Source organism: Lepus europaeus, chromosome 15 (assembly GCF_033115175.1).
Source record: "Lepus europaeus isolate LE1 chromosome 15, mLepTim1.pri, whole genome shotgun sequence".
Taxonomy (NCBI): Eukaryota; Metazoa; Chordata; class Mammalia; order Lagomorpha; family Leporidae; genus Lepus; species Lepus europaeus.
In genome coordinates, this window is record NC_084841.1 from 28,480,179 (window position 1) to 28,497,159 (window position 16,981).

Here is a 16,981-nt window from a genome sequence, read left to right on the forward strand (position 1 = left end):
CAATGACCCTGTTCTGTACCCCCAATCCACAGATGAGAAAACTGAAGTAAACACAGGCAAATGATTAGCCCCATGTCCTGCAATTCAAGAGTGGGAGACCTGGGTTCAAATGATGCCCCTTAAAATCAGTTAGCTTTTTTTATATACGATCAACATCGTAATAAAATAAACTGAAGACATAGATAGCAGCATGGTGCCAAGTATCAAGTATATAAAATAGGCTCTGCTACATAAATAGTTTAGCTCTCTGCATGACAGAGGAAATATTTTCCTGATCTCTACATTTATTTATCAAATAATATAATGTTAGGGTTTGATGGTAATTTTTATAACCCCTCAACATTTTTCTTTAATACTCCAAGGTTATTTGTCAGTATGCAGTTTGTACAAATTGAATTTACAGTTACATCCATTCATTATAAATATGGTAGCATGCAAACTTTCATGAGTATAATTTACAAGGCTCATTTACTCTGTACTTTTACCAAACCCAAGCATGACTGTGCAAACACTTGCTGTCAAACTGTGAGCTTAGTCTACACATATTTTAAAACTCAATTTGAATTCTTTGCAAGTAAAGAGAAAAAAGGTTTAGTTCTCCTGGCCATTTCAAAATGCTATTTGAGGCGTTTCCTAAATGTATATTTATGCTTAAAATCCAAGGAAGCTGTTTAAAACATCTTCCATAATTTAAAACAATATGTACGTGGTAACTTTATTTTATAACATAGATTCAAATTAACCAAATGAAATTCTGCCTGTTTCAGTTGTTTAGACAAAAAAGTTAAATAATGCAGAGAACATCTTTTCAGGAACAATTCATCTTACCCTTTCTTATGTCAAAAACAAACTTGTCCAAAAAAGTCCTTGTCTTTTGTTGCAGACCGTAATGGAAACACAGATATTTATTTGTTTCAAACAATGACTGTAGTATTGTAAGACTTTTTCTTAATGTTCCATGAGATAAATGGCAACAGAATTGCTTAATAAGTGTAGGAATCTCTCCATAAGACCTTGGGTTAGATTCAGCCAAAGGCTTTGAATACTAGATCAATGGGTTTTCTTGTTTTGTTTTGTTTTTTTTTCCCTAACATGCTTTTCTGCAATTAACTAGAATGGTGGGATACATCTGCATAAAAGCTTCAATGTGTGGGCCCTCGGGTGCTGGCTGAGGCAACCTCACTAACTAAAGCAAAGTGTGGAGGTCAGGTTTATAACATCCAAGAGAAGCAAACAGAGACCACATGGTCTAATACCTAATGAGAGAATGAGTGGAACTCACCGCGTACATCTGTGCTACTGTGTACTGCACAGGATCTCACACGCTGACAGGGAGTCACTACATGTGGATAAATGAGACTCACCTTACCATAGACCCCTCTGTGCTGCTCCATTTCCCTCAAGGGAATGTGTGCAACGGAGGAGTTACCGTCTGACCGTACAAGAAGGGAGACTGCAGAAAGAGAACTATTATTATCTCTTTATGGTACCATTTGTAATTTTTCCACAACTGGTTTAAACTGTCCTAGATGATCAGAACCCAGCATTGTTTTTTTACTTCTATTTGTGTGTATAATAGTCTGGCATCTCCCAAATCAATTTACATGTCAGCTATGCTGGAAGCAACACTCAGATGTTTGTCGACGTGTTGGTTGGTTGAATCTAAGACACAGAAAGCATCTCTACTATCAAAGAAATGACTGACATGCACTACTTGAAACATCCCATCTATCGTAACCATTTGTTACAATATGAAGACCTTGTTCAGTGGAATGTGCTCCCTAAATATAGATTTTAGATATATACTCACAGTCCATGCTTTCTTAATTTCCAGAAAATTAATTTCAGCCTTAATGTTTTAAAGATATCACTCACAGATTCTTATACGGGAATTATGTACACAGCATCTTGTTCGTTCTAGGGTATTAACATTCTCATTTTCTGTTATAGGCAGAACTGAACCGTTTCCAAGATACAAAGAGACTCCTGCAAGATTATTACAGGGCAATGGAACACAAAATCCCAATAGATGACAGCAAGAGATTTACTCGAATCCCGTTGATCCGACTGGATAGTAAAGACATTTCGGAAAACCAGCTTAGGTAAGGAAGGCTAGGCTATCATGTTACACTGTAATCGTTTTGAAGGTAAAGCTTCGTGATTTTAAATTGTTCACCACTAATAAAAAATCATACTTTATCTGCAAATCTGAACTTCATAAAAGCTCTAAAAACTGAACGTTATTTTTTTTCTAACCTTGGTGTGTTACTGCTTTAAGACTAGTATGTATTATATATCCCATTTATAGTGAATCTTTACTCATTTTGCTGCAGAGATATTATGTGTCGTTCTGCCGGGGATTTAGGGAATGTGTGGTACATAAAAATTCTGACACACTTTCAGCCCCTAGAATTTCTGAGGATTCTCAACCTCATTCATTTTTATGAAAGAACCCAAGCAGGTGTGTGTGTGTGTGTGTGTGTGTGTGTGAGAGAGAGAGAGAGAGAGAGAGAGAGAGAGAGAGAGAGAGAGAGAGATGCTAAGCACATGTAAACGGAGAGTTAAGACCATGAAAGGGGTTATGAGTCTTATAGGTGAGGAAATTGAGAACCAGTGACTCCTCAATCATATGTGATTATGAACTCAGTAGCCTGAAAAACTTTATTATTAGTCTAACATCAGATCCCTGTTACCAAATTAACTTGTACTTATAGGTTTTCTGGGATTTTCTTCAAAATTAGGGTGGGAGAAAAACTCCATTTTCAGCTAAACAAATACTGCACAATATGAAAATTTCTAAATAAATGTTTCTGTAGATATAATGGGCAGGGGATGGGAAAGGGCAAGATGCCAAACCCTGACCTGAGAACTATGGACACATAGAAAAATGTCTTCGAGCCAGTATTGTAGCATGGCAGGTTAAGCTGCCACCTGCAAGACAGGAGTCCCATATGGGTGCCAGTTCAAGTCCTGGCTGCTCCACTTCCAATCCAGCTCCCTGCTGTGCCTGGGAAAGTGGTAGAAGATGGCCCAGGTGATTGTGCCCCTGCCACCCAGCTGGGAGACTGGATGAAGCTCCTGATTTTGGCCTGGCTCAGCCCCAGCTGTTGCATCCATTTGGGGAGTGAACCAGCAGATGAAAAATATCTCTTTCTACCTCCCTATGACCACTATCCATCTCTCTCTTTCTCTCCATAACTCCATCTTTCGAATAAATAAATAATTTTTTAAAAAGAAATTTCTTTAAAAAAAGAAAAATCTCTTCAATAAATGATGTTGGGATTGATAGTAATTCCTGTGATGTAGATTCCAACTAGCAAACATCAAGGAGCTAGAAGTAAGAATTAAAATAAATTGAAGTGATTAGAAATAGAATTAAAGTCCTTAAAATTAAATGAGTTGATTAAAAGTAAATTAATAAACTAAAATGAGGAATTAAAATATTATTTTGTCAATACCAATAATAAGATATTGAGAAAACAAAAACTATAAATATAAAGAGAAGGGGAAAGTAAGAAGTTAGATTTTAAAAATAATATATAGGCATGAATGTTAAATTTAAATACCTAAGGAGATGACTTGTGTATAGTACTTGAAAGTACTATATTTGTTGTGTTACAAGCCTGCTCATTCAATGGGGTGCCAGAGTTGCACAAACTAAGTGTAGGGTAATGAATTTATTTTGAAGTCAGGCAGATCTGGTTTGAATTGTCAGTCTGTCATTTATAATAACTACATGTAGGTAATGTAGGTAACGAGATAATTTTTTGTTTTTTTGACAGGCAGAGTGGATAGTGAGAGAGACAGAGAGAAAGGTCTTCCTTTTTGCTGTTGGTTCACCCTCCAATGGCCGCTGCGGCTGGCGCATCGCGCTGATCCGAAGCCAGGAGCCAGGTGCTTCTCCCGGTCTCCCATGCGGGTGCAGGGCCCAAGGACTTGGGCCATCCTCCACTGCCTTCCCGGGCCATAGCAGAGAGCTGGCCTGGAAGAGGGGCAACCGGGACAGAATCCAGTGCCCCAACCGGGACTAGAACCCAGTGTGCCGGTGCCACAAGGTGGAGGATTAGCCTGTTAAGCCACGGCACTGTCCTAATGAGATAATTTTTCAAGTCAAGTCACTCCAGTTCTTCTAAGCTTCAGTTCTGTATGTGTAAAGTAGGATTTTTCTATTAAGATTACAGAAAATAAAATCTAAAAGCATTTGGTACCATGTCTGGGCATCAGTAGACTTGCAAGCTAGTCCCAACAGCCCTCAATAAATGTTGAATATTATTATTTCTATTCAGTATTTTAATTGTGAGTCTTACACATTCTTTCTTGGTTTGTTTTACTCTCTCTTGTTACAAAAAAGTATTTGAGATGACCTTAATGCTGCAGGGTTATGCAGTACCTATCATATCCCTATCAGGCCCATGTGTATGTACACAAGAGGCAAAATGCGTACTCTCCTTTAAATACAAATAACAGAGAAGTGTTCAGCCAGCCACTGAAGGAGAGCTTTGAAGTTGAAAAGAATAAAAATTTCCAAAGTCAATATAAACCATCAGAGCCAACCAAAGAGGCCAAGTTTCAGTGCCCAGAGTAGCAGTGCATTCTGTTCTTAGCACAAAATAGCAAGTCAGACATAATAGAGATGCTATTCATGTTCCTTAGTAGAGTGAGACTGGCAAAGAACAGCAAGTTATTTTCTGCAAAACAGCTCTACCCCAATCTCAGCCTCAAATCACTCCTGTGGCTATCTACTGGGACTATCAGTCAATCAACCAACCAACCAATTCACCCCACCCTTTGTAACATATATAAGGACAAGCACAAAATTAAACATTTTCATATAGCTTGTCTGTTTTATTCATCCCAGCAACTTATAATAAAAGTGATGTGATTCATAGTAGTATCCATATTAATAGCAGTAACTAATACTTAATTGATAATGAATATTATTAATCATAATGTTATTATATTATTCTAGGAGTAACAGAGTCTCAGAAAGTCAGGTAACGTTCCTAAGTTCATATATACTGATAGCAACAGAATGATCTAGACTGAGTTTTTCCATTAAATGAATTCTAAACTCATATTCTTTTTCTAAAAGATAGGCCTCCACTGCTGTCCTGCATAGCAAGGTTTCAGAAATGCATGTTGCATTGTATGAAATGCCCTTAATTTATTGGACACGAATCACAGCTGAACTGAACTGGCAGTGTCTTAGCCTTATTTGACTATTAAAATGTAATTTAAGTTAGAAGTAGAAGAGTAGTAGATCCTCAATGCATTGTAGAATTTCCAGCACAGTAAGAATGAGTTTTAAATCTAAGAAACTTTTCAGGTGATGCTTCAAAATAATACCTGTTTATTGAAGTTTGCAATTATATTTCTGAATCACTGTTTTGTTCTCCAGCCACTTGAGTCTACAAATCAAAATGCTTGACTTTCTTCCTCAGGTTTCACCAATGACATCCTTGGAGTTACTCCCTCCCCATTCCCTCTCTAAGCTGAAAAACCCTTTGCAATTCTGTCACCAAAGGAAGAGTCCAGTAACAGTAAAAATTCTGCCTTGTGAATTTCTCCCTGCTTTAGTTAACCTTTGAGATTCTGGGATCCTTCCACATCAGAATATTTCTAGGGCAGATCTAAAATTTCTGCATACAGACAGCAATATGGTTGAGAGAAGGCAGAGAGAGCTTAATTCTGCGTTCCAATAGCCCTTAAAAAGAGATCTTCACTGTCCTGGTTCAAGAGAGGGGAGGGCTACAAGAGGTAGATCCAACCCATCACCAAAACCTTGTTGCCTCCACATGATATAGCTGCTTTCAGACTCACTTTGTCATATCCTACTTTTGAACTGTCTACTTCAGGATGCCCTATTCCAATTGGTTTGCTTTTTCTTGACTGGTTTACCCCTCAGTGGAAGTGTATGTTCTGTATAAATTTCAAAATTGCAGTTATTCATAATCATCACTGTTAAATCCTCCTCTTAATAATTACTGAGAAGTAAACTCATGAAGGATGTCCTGTGGTTTCTTTTTTGTTTGTTTGTTTTGTTTTTTCTCCGCAGGGGCAGGAAGGGTTGGAGTTTTCTCTTATTAACAAAACTTCCTAGACCATAAAAATTTGAATACAGTCTTTTATAAGCTTATCCCCATTAAAGGAATTCTTCCAGGAAAACTTTGAATATTGAGATGAAAGACAACAAAATTCACAAAGTGACATGGGTATAAAAATAGAATTCTAGTGAATAAAGTCTTTGTATTTCTTTTGTTTGCTTATTTTCCAAAGAATTCCTCTGGTTCCTCGAATATCCATTTCTCCAGAAACAGGCGTGCCCAGACCAAAATTAAAAGCAATACTGAAAGGCAAGATTGATTACTCACTAGAAAACGTGCAGACAAACTTTGAGGCAGATGAGAGGTTGGTAATGGACACCTGGCAGCAGGCTTCCTTAGCGATATCTAACATGGTAAGCAATGTTATTACTACAGTTATTTTCAGTAATACCCAATCATTAAATGTGAAGTTTGCTAATATACTATGTGTAGAAATTACATACAATGTTCGCGAACATTCTATAAAATTATGCCTTCAAGCAGACTTTTTTTTCTGAAATAAATAGAGGTAAAATTAATCATTCATTCAATAACTATTTGAGATCATGAAAGAGTGAGCCAATATCAAGCTATTATTTTCTGGGCTGGGCCAGGGTTCCAAGTCCAGGAGTCTAACAGGCCTGTCAGAGAGAGGTAGGTGAAGTATCAGGCAGTGAGAGGGCTGGGACTGTCACTAAGTGTAAATCACGCCCTTGGTGATAGGCACTTGCTACTCTAACAAGGCCAATTTTGTCATCCATGAATGAAGCCCGGAGTGGCCATATTTTTCCAGTGTTCTAAGAAAAAAAGAGAAATTTCGATTTTTATTCGAAACTGCTGATTTTAGCTTGTGAGAGTGAAATCAAACTCAAAAATATTCTATAGAGCCAAGCAAAACACACTTCTGGCCTATAGGTCTCTAATTTACAACCTTTGTGCTAGACATGCTTCCTAAGTCACTTGTTGGGTCAGTGTTATTATCTTCTTTGCAGTAGAAAACGAAGGTTCACAAAGGCTAAGAAACAAAATGAAATTTGTCTACATGACTTTAAAATTCCTATCCTTTCAAATTAAAAGGGAAAGGAAACTTTCATCCAGAGACCTCCCACCATACAGAAAACACACTGAGACTTCAACTCAGATGACTGCTGTCCCTCATCCACTGAGTCCTGGGTCCACCAATAAGATAACAGTTTTCATTTTATGCCAAGCCTTCTTTGAATTATTTATTTAAATTATTATAATGATAATTATTATTTTTGAATTATTATTTGAAATATCCCATTCAAACAGAAGGCAGTGTCAACTTTCCAAAAAGATTTTGTGAAAGACGTAGAAGGGAAACTTCAGCAGCAAACAAAATTTCTCATGGGGCATTTTCCAAATCCCTTCTCGGCCTCCATGCCTCCAGGCTACTTTATTTCTGAACTTCTTGCAAGGAAGTCCCAGGATATCCTTTCTTTTCATTCTCATTCTCTCTCTCTCTCTCTCTCTCTCTCTCTCTCTCTCTCTCTCTCATTCTCCTTACTTCTTTTTTTTCTTCATCTTAGAAATAATTGTAAACCCTCTCATTGTCTTGCTTCTTTTGAAAAACATTTTAGTGTGGATTTTGACACACATAAGGAAAGTTCACAAAATTAAAATAATATGGCATCATGAGACCACCTAAAGTAAATACTCATATCACCACTACACCATGTGGGAAATGGAACCAGCTCCTCACCTGCAACTCCTTTCTGTGCCCATTCCCAATCCTAACCTCCTTCCTCCTCACTAACTGGGTCTGCCATCTTGCCTTGTAGAAATCATTTCTTGATCCTTTTAAAAAAGATCTTTATTTCCTAAGTCCATATCTCTAAACAATGCATGTAGGTTTGTATGCTTTTGAATTTTAGAATAATGGACTCATGCCTTTTATCTTTCTATGTCTTCTTTCGCTCAGCATTATTTGTGAGATTCACCCCATGTTGTTTATATCTGTAGTCTGTTCATTTCAGTTGCTATAAAGTGTTCTGTTTTATATATATATATATATATATATATATATATATATTAGGTTTATTCATTTATTTATTTTATTTGAAAAGCAGAAGGAAAGAGATTTTCCATCCCTTAGTTCACTCCTCAAATACCAACAAGAGCTAGGGCAAAGCCAGGCCAAAGCAAATCTATGTCTCCCACAAACATGGCAGGCACCCGAGTACTTGAGTCATCACGTGCTCCCACACAGAGTGCGCATTAAGAGGAAGCAGGGTTGGGACTTTAACCCAAGGAATATGATATGGAATGCCAGCCCCTAAGCAGTAACTTCACCACTGTGCCAAATACCCACTCCCATCAGAGTTTATTTAGCCAGTTCATTATTGATACACATATTAATTTGTAATTGGTGCCATTACAAAATACTGCTCTATGAGAAAACTTGTATGTTTCCACTGGTGCCCATATGCATTTATAACTATTGAGTATATAAGTAGGAGTATGTGTTATCTTCAATGTCAGTAGACAGCTGTATTGTCAGTGTATAGACAACATTTCAGCTCTCACACGTAATGTGAAATCTTCCTCCCCCCCATTTCACTGCATGATCAGTTTTGTCATAAATTAAATGGCCATGCGTGTATGGGTCTGTTGCATTCCTCTATTTATTGTCTTTGTACTAATACCACACCAATATCAGACCATTCATTTATTGCCTAGATGAGCAAGTCTTCCCATCTTGTCATCTGTCAAGATCCTTATGGTTCCTTGTGCTCTTTGTTTTTTTTGTTCTTATTGAGTTTTTGACTTTTTTAAAAAATTTAAATTTTACCTTTCTCTCTGTCTCTCTCTCTCACTATCCACTCTGCCTGTAAAAAAATTTTTTTAATTTTATATTAAGTCTTTCAGTCTTTAAGAGTGTCAATATATTTCATAGATGCAATTCCTAGAATATGAGAATACTCCCTTTCTCCCTCATACCTCCTTTTCTCTCCCTCCTACCCCTACTCCCTCTCCCTTTCTCCCTTCTCCCCCTCACTTTTGAGATAGCATATCTTTAATATATATTTCATTCAGAGGCTTAATGTACCAGGGAATAGAGTTCAATAAATAAAAAGCAAAAACACCATAGTTTAGTGTACACATAGGCAAAGGCTGTGAACAATAATCAAATGGAAAAATGAGAATTTCCCCCATACACATTAAATTTCAAAGTAATCAAAGATCATAAAACTATCATAACATAACATTCTTAATCATTAGTTTGACCATCATAAAAACAAATTTTGACAAAGTTATATTTACAGCAATACTAATACACTCAGTAATTTCTTTTGTTCTTGTTTCTGCTTTTTTCTTTTCTTTTTTTTTTTAATTTTAGCTTCCACATATAAGGGAGAACATGCAGCATTTGTCTTTCTGCATCCCACTTGTTTTACTCAACATGCTATCCTCCAGTTGCATCCATTTTGCTGCAAATGGTAGAATCTCATTGTCTTTATGGATGAGTTGCTACAAAATAGCTATTTTAATAACTAAATAACATTCCATTATGTATATATGCCACATATTCTTTATTCATTCATCTGATGATGGACACCTTGGTTGATTACACATTTTGGCTATAATGAACAGTGCTCCTGTAAATATGGTGGTGTAGGTATCTCTTTGATACAATATGGTCCTGCCTTTTGGGTATTTACTGAGAAGTGGGATTGCTGGATTATATGACAAATCTATTTCTAGATTTTTCAGAAATTTCCATACAGTGGCTGGGATAATTTACATTCCCACCCACAGTGTCTAAGTGTTACCCTCTCTCCACATCCTTGAAAGCATTTGTTACTCTCTGCCTTTTGGATTTTAACTATTCTTTTTTTTTATTATTTTATTTAAGGTATACAGATTTCATGTATTTCATATACACAGATTCAGAAACACTCTACATGCCTTCCCCCCCATGCTCCCATCCTTCTTCCTCTACCCTCTCCTATTCCCATTCTTATTTTTCACAAAGATCTCATTCAGTTAACTTTATACTCATAAGATTAACCCTACACTAAGTAAAGAGTTTGACTAATAGTATGAAGAAAAAAAAAAAAAAACCCACAACACTTTTCCTCAATTGTAGAGACAGGGACTGTTAAAAATTATCACATCTCAGAGTATCAATTTCATTTTATAGATTACCTTTTAGGTACTCTGTTAGTTACCACAGATCAGGGAGAATATATGGTATGTGTCTTTTGGGGGCTGAATTATTTCACTAAGTATAATAGTTTGCAGTTGCATCCATTTTGTTGCAAATGACAAGATTTCCTTTTTTAATTTTACTGCTGTGTAGGCTCTTTGTGTTTCTATATAAATTTTCAAATCAGCTTGTCATTATTCACAAAAATGTTGATATAGATTTTCTTCAGACAATATTTAACAGATTTTGGAAATTCTCTTTCATTCCCAATTTTCCATGAGAATTTTTTAAAAAATAAGTTGCATTGTAAATGCTTTTCCTGCATCTTTATAATTATCATATTATTTTTCTCCATTTTCTTGAGTTAATGTGGAAAATTACATTGATCGTCTTTTAATGTTAAAATTACATTGCATTCCTGAAATAAGTCCAATATTGTTATGAAACATTCTCTTATATATTGCTGAATTTGTTTTATTAATAAGTTGCTTAGGATTTTTGACTCTCTATTCATGAATGGGGTAATTGTGTAATTTTCCTTTTTATACTGTCCTTGATAGCTTTTAGCATTCAGGTAATATAAGGTTCCTAAATTGAACCTGTCTTTCTATTCTTTGCTTGAGTACATGGATGTTTGGCATTATATCTTCTTGAAATGTTTGGTAGCATTCACCAAGGAAATGACTATACTTAAAGTCTTTTAAAATTTTTCTCATTTATTTTTATTCATTTATTTTAATTTTATTTGAAAGCCAGGAAGACAGAGACAGATAGAAAGAGATCTTTCATCCACTGTGTCACTTCCCAAATTCTCATAACAGCAAGGGCTCAGCCAGGCTGAAGCCAGCAGCCCAAAACTCTGTTTAGGTCTCCCATCTGGGGGGCATGGACTCAGATAGTTGAGCCCTCACTTGCTGCCTACAAGAATGCTCATTATCAGGGATGTGGAATTGAAAATGGGGCCTGGAATTGAATCCAGGCATTCTAAAATGAGATGCATATATCCCAAGAAGCACCTCTACTACAGCTTAGTGGCTTATAACAACCCTGCTTGGTGGCTTATAGCAAGTTTGTAGGAAGAGCTTTTGTTGTTTCTCCCCCATCCTACACACACTCCCAAAGTTTTGTTTTCTTTAATAGATATATATAATACTTTGTATTTTCTGTTTCTTTTAAGAACAAATCTCGGCTGATTATAGTAAATTCAATTCTGCTGGGAATTTTTCCATTTCTGAATTTTTAAATGTGTTGGCATGAAGTTATTTTAAAAAATATCTTCTTATGGGACCATTGCTGTAGCTACACCAAGTTAACCTGTCACTTGCAACATCACATTAGAATACTAGTTTTGATGCCTGGTTACTCTGCTTCTGATCCAGCTTCCTACTAATGTGCCAGGGAAAGCAGTGAAAGATGCACAAATACTTTGGCCCCTGCCACCCATGTGAGAGATCAGGATGGAGTTCCGGACTCCTAACTTCATCTTGACCCAAACCTGGCTATTGTAGCTATTTCAAGAATGAAACAGCAGATGGAAGATAGATCTCTCTCTCTCTCTTTCACCTTGACTTTCAAATGAATACATCTTACAATATATATAGATCTTGTGTTTGTGTTAATACCTATGAGAGTGGTTCCAAAAGTTCATGTAAATTGTGTATTATGAAAAGCTGTGCATGGATTTCAAAAAAATTTGTACCAAAATAAACAATTTTTAATTCAATTTTTATGAAATTTTTGAAGTACCCTAATATTTGATGTCTCCTTTGCCAATTCTGAGGCTTGTTATGTGGGCTTACTTCTTTTTTGATCATTTCTTTCTTCTTAAAAAAATTCAGCATCATTGTTCCATTTTTTTAATTTTTTTCCCTTAATTTTGGAGTTTTTTCTCCATTTTGTTTGTTTTCTTTAAAGTATTTATTTATGTAATTGAAAGGCAGAGTGACAAAGATAGAGGGAGAGCCAGAGAAAGAAAGAGAGAGAGGTTCCATCTGCTAGTTCACCCCCCAAATGCCTACAGCAGCCAGGTCTGGGCCAGCCTGAAGCCAGGATCCTGGAACTCAGTCCAGGTCTCTCACATGGGTGGCAGGAACCTAAGCACTTGGACCATAATCTGCTGCCTCCCGAGTGCATTGGCAGGAAGCTGGATCAGAACAGGAGGCACTATGATACAGGCTGTCTCAAGTGGTAGCTTAATCCACTGCACCAAAAAACTTGCCTCCTAGAAGTGTATTTTTAATATTCAGAATTGTATGTTGCTTTCTACTTTGATTATATTTTAATCACAGAATGAATTCTCATAAAATTTTTGAGATTTGCTTTAAGGTAAATTTTGGAAATGTTATGAAGTAGATTCGATAGATTTCACTTTTTAATAGGCATATATACCATTGTTTCTACATAGGTATCAAATACTTTTATTATATATTCATATTTCAATATGTGAAAATTATAGATGTGTATTTTTAATCTTCTTTATACTCATTATTTTTTCCTTCATTGAATCATGAAGAGAATTATGATAAAAGCACCTATTATAAAATGGATTATTAATTTCTATCTGTAGTTTTGTCCATTTTTGCTTCATGTATATTTGAAGCAATAAAATTGGGTATATACGAACTTCAAATTATTAGACATTTCTTGTGAATTGAATCTTTTCTTATTATGGGACAATTTTCTTATAATGCTTTCATTGCAAATTATACTCAGATATTTATATCTTCCTTTCATTTTTATCCTTTCTGTATCTTCTTTCTAATAGATGCTTTATGTCCCCCTCTTTAAGTTTGGAAGTAATGCATTCTATCACCATTCTCTTAGTGAGTTCTTAACTCATCAAAGTGTATTATTCAGTAAAAATTCACGGTAGTATTTTAAGGATAACTATTAAGTGAAGTAGTGCATGCGCCTTCCAAGCTAATATAAGAAAAAATGAAATAATTTAATTCTTTTTCTGCAAGAAGTAAAGAAAGGAAGACAGAAAATTTTTAGAACAAGCAATACAAATTGGAAGCATATAGCAAGATGGCTGATTTAGATCCCAGATATATCTGCACCTACATTAAGCTTAAATTGACAAAATGATCCAGATAAGATAATATGATTGTTAGATTGTTTCTAAAAGGTACACGAAGCTTCTAAGGATATTGAAATGATCTTTCATTATGAACCCAAAAGGAGAATGAGGTTGTGTGAGATCTGTATTCACCACAGAATCCCAAACTTGACTTTCAGCCCTCCACACCCTGGCCAACACCAGTTCCTCAAAGCGTCCTACAAACTGCCTGGCTATTACCTACTGCACCTTCCTTGAGCATTACCTCCCTTAGGGCCTGGTTAGTGCCATTTTACCCTCCTGAAATACGAGGTTCCTTTCTTCTATATTAAGTCCTGTGCTCTCCTAAGTCTTCACAACCAGTTCCTGCCTTGGTTTCTGAGCAGTTACCTGTTTCCCGAAGCCCAGCCTTCTATGATCCTGTGTTCTATTAATTCTTGTAGCAGTTACTGTCTTTCCCACTCTTTGCTCTCAGTATATCAGTTTTTGTTTGTATTTTTTTTCTCACTACTTGTTTTCTTGAATACTTAACCAGATTCCGAAACTTTTTTGTATACACTGACTTAGCATAATGCCCATATCTAACAGTACTAAGCCATTAATGCAGTTTTGGGGTGCTGCTACCGCTGTACTATTGCTGCTGATGAGGATGACAATGACGATCACCACAGACACCCCCACAAGTGCAAAGCGCCAGAGGGTAGGAAAGCAGGTTTAGAAGCTCTAGGAAAAAGATGCATTATCCTTATTGTTAACTGGGCTACATAAACCTAATATTTAAGTCTTAAGTATTCTATTACAATTACCTGGTTAGGGGAGGGTGGTTAAGACACCAGCTAAGATACCCAGGTCTAATACCTGCATTGGATTCCTGGCTCTGGCTCCTGTCTCCAGCTTCCTGCTAAGGAAAATCACTGGGAGGCAGCAGTGATGACTCAAGCAAATGGGTTCCTGCCACCCATGTGGCAAACCCAGATTGAGTGACTGCTCCCAGCTGTGGTCCTGGCCCAGCCCCAGGCATTAGGAGAGTGAACCAGCTAATGGGAGCCCTCTCTTTGTGTCTCTCTTGCTGTCATTTTGCTTCTCAAATAAATACATGAATGAATTTTTAATTACTCGAGGAAATGACATTTCAAAATCTGATATTTTCAGAAAGAGAGGATCATGAAACACAAACAGCATTGGCTGTACCTCTGGATTAAGCAGTGTGGTTTTTAGGAAAATCAGTTAACCTCACTGAATCTTCAATTCCTTACTAAAACAGGAAGATATTGTTGACTGGTTGAGAATATCAAATGACAGAATGTATATGAAAGTGTTTTTAGAAGCTGTAGTTATAGCATATCATTGTTTTAAGAAATTTATGCCAAATTGTACCATTTTCCTTATGGACTTTTGAAATCCACATAGGAAGCAGAGAAGGAGAGGGAGAGAGAGAGAGAGCGAGAGAGTTTTTGCTAATTAATATGTTTATGTGTATTAGAATCCAGATTTTATATACTTCTGGTAGATTTTTGTCACTTGGATGTCACATGACCATAAGGGAACTTTGAGTCCCAGATGAGACAGGTGTGATTCAGTAAACTGTTGTGGCGCAAACCACACAGCTGACATCCATGCAATTGAAATGAGAGCCCTGCACCGTGGGCAGGTGCTGTTCCTCACAGCAGTTTTACCAAGAGCTATCCATTTAGTATGCTGTGTTAATTTTTACCCAAACTTTCTTCTAATAGGCAGGCATGTAATGACTTCACAGAAGTTATACTTAACTCTCATAATGTCAAGGCATCATGGCTAAAGTTCTCCCCAGCCTTGCAAGCTAGATTGCTGATGTATTGTAAATCATGTTAATTTTTTGAAGCAACCCAGAGGTCTTTGAGGGAAGGGGACCAGAAAAATGAAAATTATGGTCATCATCATCATCATCATCACAAGATTGTTTACCAAGGAGGAAAATCCAATTTTGAAGGAAATTGCTAACTTACCCTGTTTTGCAAGAACAGATTCAAAACTGAATTGCTTGCAATTTAGGTGGGAATGTTAACAAGCCTGCTTTCAGCTTTACCAAGAATCTGAATGTACAGTGTATAGTATGAAATCTGTTTTTATCAAAAGGGCATCTGGCGAAAAAAAAAAAAAAAAAAAAACCTAAGAAAAAATATTGGCTTGCTCTCGGAAGTCTTTTCATGTCCTTCCAAGGTGCTGTTGATATTGAAGAAGCTGTGGATGCACTCTGAAGAATGTGATTATTTGAAAAGAAACATCATCAATTAATAGGCAAATCCCCTGTGAGCAAGGCAAATGTACATAAAGCTGCAGAGAACACTAAGAAACAGCCCTGGCTTTACTCTAGGGAGCTTTAAAGCCCATGGGAGGAAATTGTTGTTGGGGCTGGTATTGTGGCCCAGCAGGCTAAGCGACTTCCTGCAGTGCTGGGATTCCATAGGAGGACCAGTTCGATGGGTTCCTGGTTTCAACCTGACCCTGGGTTCAACCTAACCCTGGGACATTGCAGTCATTTGGGGAGTGAACTAGAGGATGGAAATCTTATCTCTCTCTCTATCTCTCCCTCTCTCTCCTGTAACTCTGCCTTGCAAATAAATAAAATAAATCTTATATATTAAAATAGCCCCTTGGAGGACAGGGTGAGACTTAACACTTCTGCCACTGTTAGGGACAGTTACTTGCTGGGCCAGAAGTAGGAAGTGTGTCAGGAATTTGGAGAAGGCAGGAACTCTGATTGCTGTGTCTCACCTACCAGGCTGTAGGTTGTTCTAGGTAGAGATTGTGCCTTATTCCTATTTCTCTTCACCCCCATCATTCCACTCTTTCTCCTCCCACCCTCACTCTGCATTCTCCCTGGAAATAATACCAGGTTTGGACCCGGTATGCACTGAGATAAAAGAATAAACACTATGACTTCCACGTCATTAGGAGTTGCTTTACTGAGAGTTTATAAAGTTTTCATCCATGTGCTTCTACTGCTGTCCCAGTGTGCGTGTGTATGTGTTTGTGTATGTGCGTGTTTGTGTGTGTGTGTGTGTGTTGTTCCTCCCTTTGGGATTCTGTTCTCAGCTCTCACTCCTCAGGGCTCCTCTCCCTAACACGCTGGACCTCTCCTGAGTCAGTGGACTTAGCTCAGAAGAGTCAGTTTTGTAGCTGCAGACGACTCCAGCAGCACAGGCCCTGAGGCTGGAGTTTTTGTTAAGTCCCTGAGACTGGAATTTTAGATATACATTTTTTATTTTATAAATTATGACTGTATATTCATGTCATGCAGTATGATATTTTGATGCATGCATCCACTGTAGCGTGATCAAACTAAGCTAAATAACATAGCCATCACCTCATGTGCTTATTATTTTTTGCAATGAGAACATTTAAAATCTACTCTTTTAGCAATTTTTAAATAAGCAGTACATTGCTATTAACTTACAGTCACCATGCTGTGCAGTAGATCACCAGGACTTATTCCTCCTGTCAGCCTGAAACTTTGTATCCTTTAACAAACATCTCTCTTTTCCCTATCACCCTCACTCACCCCAGCTACTGGTAACCATCTTTCACCTCTATTTCTGTGAGCTCAGTATTTTTGGAGAGCACATTTGAATGTGAGACCACGCAGTATTTGTTTATTCATGCCTGGCTTATTTCATGTAGCATAATGAT

General features: G+C 37.0%; 1 protein-coding gene across 1 annotated transcript in view; it reads left to right on the forward strand.

Annotated features, from left to right (window-relative positions):
- SPEF2 (sperm flagellar 2) overlaps nucleotides 1-16,981 on the forward strand; it is a 184,048-nt gene that overhangs the window by 118,202 nt on the left and 48,865 nt on the right. The window contains exons 23-24 of the mRNA XM_062211927.1: nucleotides 1,951-2,102; nucleotides 6,277-6,457. Of these exons, the coding sequence (XP_062067911.1) occupies nucleotides 1,951-2,102; nucleotides 6,277-6,457 (333 nt within the window). The remainder of the gene's footprint in view (nucleotides 1-1,950; nucleotides 2,103-6,276; nucleotides 6,458-16,981) is intronic.